At 43.4% G+C, this 12133-nt stretch overlaps 1 protein-coding gene across 1 annotated transcript in view; it reads left to right on the top strand.

Moving 5' to 3' along the window:
* The window catches only part of GUCY2F (guanylate cyclase 2F, retinal), a 45700-nt gene that overhangs the window by 29407 nt on the left and 4160 nt on the right, over positions 1 to 12133 (top strand). Inside the window, exons 16-17 of the mRNA XM_010073470.1 lie at positions 1224 to 1318; positions 2378 to 2463. Coding sequence (XP_010071772.1) covers positions 1224 to 1318; positions 2378 to 2463 — 181 coding nt within the window. The remainder of the gene's footprint in view (positions 1 to 1223; positions 1319 to 2377; positions 2464 to 12133) is intronic.

Genomic DNA, 12133 nt, shown 5'->3' with positions numbered 1-12133 from the left:
ACTCTTTCCTACAATCCTCACATTTGTGAGCTCCAGTGATTTTGATGAGACTAATTATCACTAACAATTAGGCTAATCATTAATTAAGGAAAATTGCCTTTCTTGTGATTATGGCTGGTTTATTTTAAGAGACGTGTATTGCATTTGGAAAGCAGTGGAAAGGAGGAAATACTTTGACAGCGTATTTCTGATGGCAAGACAGATATTTGAAGATTCTCAAGTTTTAGACCCTTGGAAGTACAAAGTCCCACTGTGACTGGAGACAGCAGGAGCACTGCAGATACAAGAGCATCGTTACACCTTACCAGAAATCTACATAGATACACAGTAATAAGAAGATTGTAGGTTAGTGTCTCAGGAAATGTAGCTCAAAGCTGTGTGGTCTTCTTCTGCATATTTGAAATTATTTTCTTCTTTCTGATTATTTAAAAAAAATATTTAATTGGCTCATCCCCATCCTTCAAGGCGGAAGGGAGTGTGATTGACACATTTGAAACAAAAGCTCAACAAAAACAACAACACAGAAAACTATGTTGGGGGAAAATGTTTTAGAAACATTCCCTGGCTTGTTCACACCGACAGAACAACAACAAATTTCAGTGAGGTCCAGAAATGACTGTAAAACAAGCTGGAAGATATAAGAATTTGATAAAGATCTCCACCTTGGCCTTTTTGTTCATAGACTTAATGGCAGCTCTGGATGGAATCAATTACTGAAAAACCCAGGTGGATCTAGATGAACAGCCACACTCTCATTATATCCCCTTGCAAAACGTGTCTTCCTCTTCATCCCAACTTTCGAATGATGCTGGGTGTCGGGAGCAGGACCATTGGATACTTTTCATTTCTTTCTTCCTGCCTACTTATGCTGTGGCAATAGATATTAAAGATGGCTTTTTTTGAGTTAGTAATGTTGCTGGAGAATCACTTACTATCTTTATTTAAGATCTGGATTCCACACTTAGTGTTTGGTGTCTCCAGGAAGTCCCCAGCATGGATCTCCTCTCACCCTATGCTCATTACAGACCTACCTGGAAGGATCCATCCATCAGCATCATACTCTACGTAGAAGAGCACCCCACACCTACACCAGCCCAACACCTACACCAGCCCCACACCTGCATGCCTTGGAGCATTTTTCCATGCCAGTAGGAAGCAGTGGGGAATTCACAGTGTGTGTTTGTGCAGTACAGTGATCCAGCTGTTTTGCTTTCCGTTCCCAGCTTACAGAATCCATGTCAGCCAAAGTACAGTGGATACGCTTCGGAGTCTAAATGAAGGCTATGAAATTGTACCCAGGGGAAAAACAGAACTGAAGGTAAGAAGGCCAGGGCTGTGTGAAATGCTTCACAGGGGAATCTTCTTGCTTAAGGAATTTTCAGATTAAGCTCTTGTTTGGCCTTCATCCACCAGTCTTCTGCTGGATCCTTCCCAAATTGTCCCCATCAGTTGTTTCAGTACATGAGGTAATTCCTGAAGGACCATGGGATCGAAAAATCAGCTGTGTGTGCTGGATCTAAGTATTTATTTGGGCCTCTGTTTAGTCCACCCTTGACAGAAGCTGCTACTTTTCAGAGTGTCCAAAAAAGACAACAGCAAATAATTCAAAACATCACTTCTCCCCTTACATAGTCAACAGGCAGAGGCAGAAGCTTTGCTTGCCTTAAACACCTGCAGTAAGAGGTCTGGATAACAGCCTCAGGTCCCTCAACAACCTTTCATGACAAGTGGAATCATCTCACATGAGTTCATGTGTCTGGAAATGGAGATCTGAGGTAATTATTCCAGGTTTAGTCAATGGAAAGAAACCTTTACATAGTTCGTGGAGATCAATTGGCACTTTAGGAAATTATTAACTTGACTTAATTTCAGGGTCCAGGTTATGTGAAGATGAATGTTGCCCTAGAAATGTCTGTTTACCTCCACATCTCCAGTCAAGGGTGATTGACTCTGATATGGATGCTTACATTTCATCAGGTGCATCTCACCTTAAAAGCTCAGTCATCAGTGGTGGAAGAGGACAGGATTATTCTGATACTCAGCCCAGCACCAGTTGTAAAATCTCTCAATTAATGATGTTGGTGCTGCCAAATAAGACGATTAGACATCCTGTAGTTTCTCATTTCTGTTAAGCTGTGTTCTTTCAACGACCCAACTCAATGAGGGTCATTTGTAGATGACAATTGGAACAAGGCCTTTTCTTTTAGGGCAGTGAAATTCAAATCATCCCTGAACGATTGTGAAGGAGAGACCAAGATTTCCAGCCATGCTCCATTTCTGAATATATATATGAAGCCCTTAGAAACCCAGTGAGGAAGTATTGAGCAGAGGGTGTTCAGAAAGCTGCTCTTTATCTGTATTTTTGTTTTTATTTTAGGGTAAAGGAATAGAAGACACATACTGGCTAGTTGGGAAAAAAGGCTTTCTGAAGCCCTTACCTAAACCTCCTGAAGTAAAGTCAGGGTAAGTGTGGCTTTGTCACAGTGCAATACATTCATTAAAAGGTCCTTGCTGGAGTTCACAGGATGAGTAGTTGTCTTTCCATGGTACCTGTTTGCAAAGTCTGCATCGTTTTCCTTAGGTGACTTACATTTTCAGGCATAGTACTGGGACTCAGAAGTGATGCGGTTTCCTCAACTCCTCTCCTTAATCACAGTTTCCAAGAAGTGGTATGGAAACTTGCTGCTTCCCCCCTATAGTCCCTTGGAGATGGAACACCAGGGAGTTCCTTCCTGAATCTCCTTCCTACTCTGTGTGCATACAGGGGACACACAGGTAGGGACATTTTCATAACTCTGGTGTCATTACTGTATGGGTGACACTCAGATTTTTCTCTCCTTCCATCAGACTCCTGCAGAAAACACCATCCTCATTCACCATATAAACATGTTTCTTCCCTGGAGCACTGCTCGTTCAAACAGAACAATAAAGAGACATGGCATTGCAAAAATTTAATTGTAATTAAATACTTAATGATGTTGCCTCCATACAAGTGGTAGTGAGCAGGGACTGAGCACTTGAAATTCATTAAGCAGTTTTGTAGCTTTGCAATGCCTGACTTTGCAAACAGAGTACTCCCTGCTCAACTGTCATATGCCTGGAAAGGATGTTGTGGTCAGGACATAAAAACCAGGAGTGGGATTTCTTTGACAAGAACAGTGTAGTCACCCACGTCAAAGCTAGTCAACCTTGACCCCGTTTATAGTCAACAAAGAGAAATATACGCTCAGGGGTCTGATTTTACTGGCCTGCTTGGATGTCTGTATTAGCAGATGAATTCCCCTTGCAAGATGCCTGTTTTGTTGACTGTAAAGAGGTCCTACAGTGACTAGATCAGAGATAGACGTCTGACAGCAAACAGGGTCTGGTTTTATTTTGACTCTGACTTCCCCTGAGCAATCTTGTTCTAAGTTTTACCTCATTTCCTCCAAGTAAAATGAAGACAGTTTTAATCTCTCTTTGAAGATAATGGTCAACTACTTGGGCAGTTCCATACTGGGCAGTCCATGTGCTTAGAGCCCTCCCAGAGCTTTCTTGGAGTAGCATGGAATTAACAATATTTTGGGCCACAACTTTTGAGTTATTTGGGTGCCCGTCAGGGTGGAAAACGGAAGGTTACTGGAAGATAATTTTGAGGGACAAAATTTCTTAGGCTTGGAGGCACTTTATTGTTAATACTTGATGGAAATGAGCTATTGAATAATGTGTGTTGATAACAATGACGCATTGTTTATGGGAAATATGAAACTTGGAGGAGGTTTGCCGGATTAGCAAGGTGTATTGGCTTACCATGCAACCAAAGAAGCACCAAGACCTCTACCTTGAGAGTAGGTTCTTCTCATCCTGGTTTAACCATCTAAAAGTCATGTGTTAGGGCCTCTGTTGACTGTTGAGGTTCTTTCCATAGTCCTCAAAGAGCCTGTCCTCCGGTCATGTGTGTCAAAGTCAGACTTATGCAGGCCCAAGCTGTTTCTAAACATGGATTCTAAATGACAGAAAATACATCAGGTCCAGGGGGACAATGAGAGGAGGCAAAAATTTTTCCCACGTACCTAGGATCAGGGGATCTTGAGCATCCTTGTCTAACCTCAGAAGAATCCACCAGTAGCACTGCAGAGAAGGAGGGTGATCTTCTGCTCTTGCCCCAAGGCCCTGATCTTCAGTGTTCTTTTGCAGGTTTTGTGTCCCCATAAATCATCATGTTGCAGTTGAACAAATGTGAAATTAATCAAAGGAAAAAGCAAAGTTATATGAAACTGAATCTGTCCTAGTGAAGGGTCAAAATGAAAGCTATACCCCATAGAAGTCAAATGGCAGAAAGAAGTAACTGGATATTCAAGCAAAGCAAATGTTTGGAGAGCCGCCTCATGCACAGGCTGTGCTATTATCAGACAAGTGTCAGACATGGTGTCCTATTTTTCCAACCTTATCTTGACTATTCAATTTTATGGCAGTTTATGAGAGGTTGAAAGTTGTTTCTCTGTTATGTCTCTATGTTGGCCAAAATTGTGCTTTCAAAACACTGCCTGATATACTTCTGTAGGAATTTCCTCATCTGTAGGCTTTTGTGTTGAGGAAGGAGATGCTGAACAAAGTCCTCTTCTACTCATCTTTTCACTCTGCCCTGAAACAACTCATCTTCTCTTTAGGTCTTCCCTTTCCATGAGGTCTTGACCAACACAGCCGCTCATATCTGGTCAGACCAGTGGGCAGCGACAGCAGATTTTCTCCTCCTATTCATATGAGGAAGGGACACGTTCCTCATCACTTCATTCCTCATGGCTCATCAAAGCTAGCAACCTCTTCTGAGAGGTGTGCTGGAGACTCTCAGTCCATAGTTTGGCTTGCTGTCTGAGCTCTTGACTTAGACCACCACAGGGAATCACACTCATTAAGTGTTAAACATCAAGGAAAGGGGTTTTGCTTCAATGAAGTAACCTTCAGCTTCCATAGAATCACAGAATGGTTTGGGTTGGAAGGGACCTTAAAGATCATCAAGTTCCAATCCCCCTGCCATGGGCAGGGACACCTCCCACTAGCCCAGGTTGCTCAAAGCCTCATCCAGCCTGGCCTTGAACCCCTCCAGGGATGGGGCACCCACAGCTTCTCTGGGCACCCTGGGCCACTGCCTCACCACCCCCACAGGAAAAAATTTCTTCATAATATCTAATCTAAATCTGCTCTCCTTAAGCTTAAAACCGTTATCCCTTTTCCTATTGCTACACTCCCTGGTAAAAGAGTCCCTCCCCATCTTTCCTGTAGGTCCCCTTTAAGTACTGGAAGGTGCTGGAAGGTCTCCCCCGGAGCCTTCTCTTCTCCAGGCTGAACAAGCCCAACTCTCAGCCTGTCCTCGGATGGGAGGCGCTCCAGCCCTTGGACCATCTTCCATGTTTCTTGCTGATATGACAAGTCATAGCCCTTGAAATATGGAGTATTTCAGGCTTTCACTGCGGTGGTTTATCGAAAAGACAGCAGACAACATTAAAAAAATGCGTAACTTCCTATTATTTCCCATGGTCTAAAACCCATCAGCCCACCAAAGCCATAAGCACAGTCCTTGGCAGGAGGTTTTCTTGACAATTTTCCAGCTGTGGTAGGCAGTCCTGGGCAGATCTATGATCAAGTAGCTCATAGAGCTGTTCATAGTTATCTAGGGACAAATCAAGGTTCATTATCCTACTATGTGTGCAGTAGTCTTGGCACCCTAGACCCGAAGAATGGTCCCTGACCTTATAAAGGTGAGTTTATATGCAGGTTAGAAACCAAACTTCAGCAAACTTGAAAATGTGGAAGAACTTTTAATTATGTGATTGGGTTAATACTAATGATCCAGTAAAATGCTGATAACAACCCCTTTTGGTATTGCTGAAATTGCTGGGAGAATGCATTTGATTTTCTAGTTACAAACCTCAAGCCACCACCAAATGACTAACAAAGGAACAATTGTTGCACCTACATAATTTGAATTTAATTGATATACATCAACCTCTCTGTTTAATTCCCATTACAGACTTATTGGAGGCATTAGTTGGAAAATGCTTATTGATTTCCGTTGTCTGCACTAGGCTTTCATGCATTTACAGTTGTTTAAGGATGTTCAGATAAATTTATTTACTCTTAAAACCCAGGTGCAGTGGGTGACATAGCTCACACAGGACACAAAGCCTTTTAATTAAGAAGAATAGTAGCTCAATTAACAGACCTAATATGCTTCTTACCAGCCCTACTTTCTTCCAACCGTGCATAAAATCAAATGAACTAAAAGGCTGTTCTTAAAATTAACCTTAGCTCAACCTGCTCAGGGTCTGTATATCTGTTTTCAGAAGCAAAAAGCTTGCTGGGAATCAAGTAAGGAATCCCTTCAATATGCTTTTTTATTAAATAGGGTGGAGGTCCAGTAGTAGTCCCAGGACACACGGAAAGTGCAAGTTTAAAGTCCAGATTGCAGTGCTGGCTCCTGTCCCAGATAATTTTTCCTTTTTGAAAGATAACTTCCTTCTTTCTGTGTCTGGTCCAATCTCATTTTTACCTGCTTTACATGGGAGCTTTAGGTTAACTTTGCATCACATAGAACAGGGCAGGCAGTTCAATAGGCTCCTTAGTCCTTTTCTTGCTCCAAGGCAAATTTCTACACCTTCCCTGGCAGATGGGTGGACATAGAGAATGTGTAACAAGATGATGAGATAGCAAAAAGGAGCATGCTGAGCAGTCAAGCAGCAGCCTACCTGCAGAATAGATATTTTTTGGAGATTTCACAGTCAGATAGGCTTAAAGGTAGGCTGTGAGGTTTCTCTGATGGTGCACCAGTAGACTAGGTTGGGCGCTGAAGAACAGCCATGGAAAAAGCACAAAGTTGCTAGTGTATAAAATGTGGGATATTGGACGTTGGCATCCTGTGATGCTCTGGGACTGGTGGAACTTCCTCTTGTCCAAAATAGCAGAAAAGACATAAGGTTATAAAAATCTAGCAGATACAAGGCTGACCTAGGCTATATCACAGATGCATTTGGCAAAGCACTGAAAAAACATCTAAACACTAGGCAAAATTCAATGGCTAATGGAATTCAGAGGAAAAAGCCCAAGAGCCAGGATCATGTTAACTTGCAGTTCGAGGGAGGTGAGTGACATACTCAGTCTTCTGACTTTCCAACTTTTTCCGTCCTGTTGCAAAAATCTTTTCCTCTGGTACTGATCACAGTGCTTTCAAGCAGCAGGAGATCTCTATCCCAGGAGGTAGCTCTATCTAGGGACTTTCTTTTTCTAACACTATTTTAAATTAGCTATGGAAAGTTAACTGGGGAAAAAAAGCAAAATTCAGCAATGAAAGAAACCTATCAAGGGGTCCTATCAAGGGGTCCTATCAAGGTTTCTTAAGCATGAACCCAGTGTTCACAAAGGACATATGAGAGTTTTGTGTTTTTGTTGTCAAACCCAGATCTCTTCTCTTGTATGAAATCATGCAGTAGGTCCTAAGTCCAAAAGGGCTGACAAAGCATCTAGCCCACCACCATCCACAATGATAAGTACAACCTGAAGCAAGAAATCCCTAAAAACTGAAGATGCAAACAGGGATAGGAGGGACATTTTGGGCTGTCCCATCCTCACATACATGAGGATCAACCCCGGAGAAAGCACCGAGATCCTTGTTTGAAGATGAAATGGATGAGAAACAGTGAAGGATGCTCAAAGAACTCATCTCCCAGCACCAAATGAGAAACACTTTTTTACAAGCCAGGAAAAAGGCACACATTAGGACAATGTGGCTGCTGCTTCTACCCAATACAAAGCTCTCGTTGCTTTGTCTATGTTGAGGCACTCTGGCATGATGGAAGAGGACCAGTAGAGAGTCTCTACTGTTCTTGTTGTTGCTGTTGTTGTGTTTCTCTGGGGGGATAAGTGAAAGGATTTCCATTCAGGCTCCTATTCGAAGGATTTCACCCAATGCACTTTTAAATAATAAATGCAAGAACTTGTGGAGCAAACAACAGCAAAAAAATTTTGTTGTCCTTATATAGCTGGAATTATACAACAGCATCACAACTTTTAATAAATAAATGTTATATAGCATATAACAAGAGTTAGTTGGGGAAATCAAAGCATCCTCTGCCTCATAGGCTTGATCACGCAATGTCAGGATAGATGCTATTTGCTTCACAATCAATGCTTTCTTTTCAAATTATTTCTGAACCTCTAATACAGCAGCAAAAGTAAGAAAAAGGAATGTTCTGGTCATGGCTATGGCACAATCCAGGTGAGAAAGAATTTTTCTCTGAAACCTGATTGAGGGTAGAAAGGGAATGAAATCCAGTGACTCATCTCCCTTTGAACAAGGCTCTCTGACTTGGAACGTGGTTTCTCCAGATGATATATTTTAAAAAACTCTTTTTGAGTGAGCTGAGGTTTCTGGAAGAATTGGCTGGAATATTAGATTAGAGAATTATTGCAAATAGCAAGAAACCCTAAATGCAGCGTTCAGAAAGGAAGCAAAGTCAGGTAGCAGCATCGTTTGGCTGGAAGATGTGATTCAAGGCATTACCCTTTCTTCCATGGATATTTCTACGGATTTAGAGAAAGGCAATTCTGAAACTGTGCTCAGGACCTGTCTGGCTTTGTGGATCATATTTGGGCTTGCAGGTATGGCCTCAGGCATGGCTGAGGTGTGTTCAGTAGTGCCCAGTAGTTTCTCCCGGGCCAGACAGGCTGGGAGGTGAAGGTCCTTTTGAAGGATGTTTTTCCAGAGGGACAGAGGGAGGGCAGCAATCAGCAGGGTCTAGGGCAGGTCCTGGCTGCAGGAATTCATTTGAGGATGTTTCTCCCTGGATCTGCCCATGCTTCCCTTGAAAAGAGAAGCAGAGGGAAGCCCAGGGACGAGTGATCTGAGCTGCCTGAATGGGAGCCATCTTGTGTCTAGGAGCATTTTTGTGATGTTTCAGGTGCTGCATGGGCTGGGCAGGTGAGATTTCTATCCCATCAGGGGATGCTGCCCTCACTCATGCCATCTAAACAGGCTTTCTTGTTACTCAGCAGCCCAAAAGTGCTGAGGGACAAGAGGGGGAGCACCAAGGAGAAACCACCTCAGAGCTGCTTTTAGGCTCCTTTGCTCCCCAGCCAACTGTTTCCACAAAGCCACCAGCCATTTAAAATAAGAAAAAAACAGGAGAATGATGAAATATGGGTTAAAATAAAATAAACCATCTCAGAAACAAGTAACCCCAGAGACAATCCTGACTGGTTTAAAGAGAAAAGTGGGTGGGAAGCAGGCGGTGAAAGGGCTCCAGGGCTGGTTGGAGCAGGACCACAGAGCTGAGATGGAATGGGCTGCCCAGGATCCCTGAGCCTTGTGATAGAGCAGACGTTGCTCCAGTATATGGGTTTGTGCAAGGTGGGGATAACAAAGAGAGAGAAAGGAGGGCAGAGGAGGCTATGTCTGCATCTGTATGACTGAGGGCTCAAGGCAATTTGAGCTGCAGTTGTTCTCACCAAAGGGCACAGGGTGGCCAAGTCATAAAGATGCCCTTTTAGATGCTCCAGAGTCTACATGTCTGAGCCTTTCCTCCTGTAACTGGGAACTAGAGGCTGTACTGGCTGCCTAAGGTTCAAGCCAGTGATTTGTGTTTTCACTGCTCAGAAAAAAATAATTGTAACACACCATATTCAGAAAAGAGAAGGCAAATTCCTTAACTGTCCAGGGAGCTCGGGTGCAGGACCTTAAAGATTTTCTCCCGCTGGCTTGGGAAACAAGATGGTGGGAAGGGAAGACCTTGGGAATCTAACAGCTGAGTTCAGACAGAGGGGTTTTGTGAGACATTGGGATGGATCAGCCCTCTCCAGTTGCTCAGACATCAGTCAGTTCAGGAGATGTCAGTGCAGTTTGCACTGGATCTTCTCGTTATTGTGCCATGGATGAAGGTGTTTGATACTCATGAGCAGTGTTTGGAGATGGAGCTCAGGCAGTCCGATACTGTGCTTGATCCCTAGACACCTTGGTCAGGTCTTCACCTTCTGTGGATCGCAACCTGCTGCACTATGGTGCAGAAACAGGCAGCAACCTCCCGCACTCCCCTGTGGATGAAGTCCTGATGGGTGGGCTCAAAGAGCAAGCCCCTCATGCTTACCCACATGTGGTTGAATTTTGCTACTGCTCGCATAAAGGGGCTGAAGACAAAGTATTCCTCTACCCCCTCCAACTGGTAGGATTTCATCTTATTACTGTAGAATAGACATCTCCATCTGAGCTAGTCATCTTAGGAGCTTTTGGAGTCAATGCAGAGAAATAGGTGCTTCTAGGTGCAGCTCTCTGCCCCACAGGGGACATCTGTTTTGGGACAAACCCCCTCTGTGGTCCAGCGGTGCCTGCTTCCCTCCACTGGCTCAGCAGAGGGCCCAAGATATTTGGCTCAGATAGAGACATCTCTGTCCCTACTCCTGAGTTGTAGATTCCTGGAAGAAGCCACTTGTCATCCAGCCCATCAGGATGATATCCTCCTGGCTTTTCTGTCCGAGGGACCCAACTCTAAAGGCTCCAGCACTCATGGGAGGGTTTACAAACAGGGATCAGTGTTTCTACAAAAAGGAAACATGTTCTCAGAGCTGAGGATTTTGGTAAGGCATGGAAGGACAGCTTGGTTAGATGTTCCCATTTGTAGGACAGAATTGACAGAAGAGCTGAAACTTGACTCCAGTCTCCCTTGGGAAAGGCTGATAAATTTGTGATAAGCTTTCAGGGAAAACGGGCTCTCTCTAGGGACAGTTGAATAGGATTTAGCTTTGAGAGCTGTTTCTGAAAGCAACACCCCTGGAAGACCAAAAGGTACTGAGACAGGAGCTGAACTGACCAAAGGCAAGATCTTCACAGCAGTTTTGTTCTGCTCTTCCCTTTGATGAATGAGGGGGAGGATTGGAGGAATAATGGAATAATTCACACAGGATTCATCTTGTCTAATAGATTCAGGATACAGCCATGATAGATATCTAATTTGTGCTCCTCAATAAACAAAATCGTTCATCTCCTCCTGGCAGAAGTGTCTGAGATGCGCCAAGAGTCCTCGGGAAGTGCATGGCTATTACAAAAGATGCCTGTCTCAGAGCAGGCACCTGATTTTGGGACATTTTGAGTTAAATTAGCTAACCTCGCCCTTTGCAATAAGTCAACCTGAGGTGATACAAGAGGGGAATAAATAAAATCAGAACCAGGCCCAATATTTATTTTCCTTTTTCGCACCAGAAGACCCTTACCTTTCACTCGGTCTCCGTTACGGTCTGTTCTTTATTGCAGATGAAACTGAACCGGTTCTTTCTCTAATGGCCTACATGTTCACTGCAGGTTTAGAGCTCATGGGTTACCCTCGGAAGAAATTGCAGAGTTCAAAAGGAGGAAAGCTGAAAAACTCCTTGGCAAAAGGGCCTAGATCTGAGGTAGTAGCTCTGGGACAGTCCCAACGTAGCTCTGCTATTTAGTGTCTGCTTATGTGTTTTTGTCTGCACTTTGCTGGTTTTAGTGTCATGCCTTTTTGATTTTTTTGTCAAAAATATGTATTATTCTTGTAAAGTGTTTGAATCAAAAGGTGATCAGAACAGCAGCAAAACTGTCTAAAGATAGTAGTAGCCTTGTTGGGTGATTCCCTAGAAAGTTTATGACCTGTTACCCCATTCATTCCTGATAGACATACAGTATTGCTGTGTTTACCTGCAGTGTATTATTGATCCCCTGGATGCCGATGTGCACTGTGCCAGGGATACCAGAGTCCATGGTAAACACAAAGATAAAGCTGGAGCTCAAGGTTGGAAGAATCCAAATTGTCTATTTTTGCTTTCCTGTCATGCATATCTCTTGCCGAGTGTAATTCCGTATCTCATGACATGAAACAGGATGGGGATCTGTTATTCGTCACCATGGTACCTACTGGTACAAGAAATAAATGTGGATTTAGGATGATTTGGCTGGAATTCAGAAGTTACATGCAGTATAACAGCATGAACCAAGGTGCCTGATCAAATAGGTGCTACCAGAACAAGGCTGGTGTATCTTAGGTGTTTGTAACCAGCCCTAGATATAGGCTGGTTACAACACCTAAGATATGCTGTACCAAGTGGATGGATTAGTCTGAAGACTAAAGCTCCATCTAATTTTCTC

This window comes from Pterocles gutturalis, unplaced genomic scaffold, assembly GCF_000699245.1.
Source record: "Pterocles gutturalis isolate BGI_N339 unplaced genomic scaffold, ASM69924v1 scaffold16207, whole genome shotgun sequence".
Classification (NCBI taxonomy): Eukaryota; Metazoa; Chordata; class Aves; order Pterocliformes; family Pteroclidae; genus Pterocles; species Pterocles gutturalis.
This window is presented reverse-complemented; position numbering and strand designations above follow the sequence as displayed.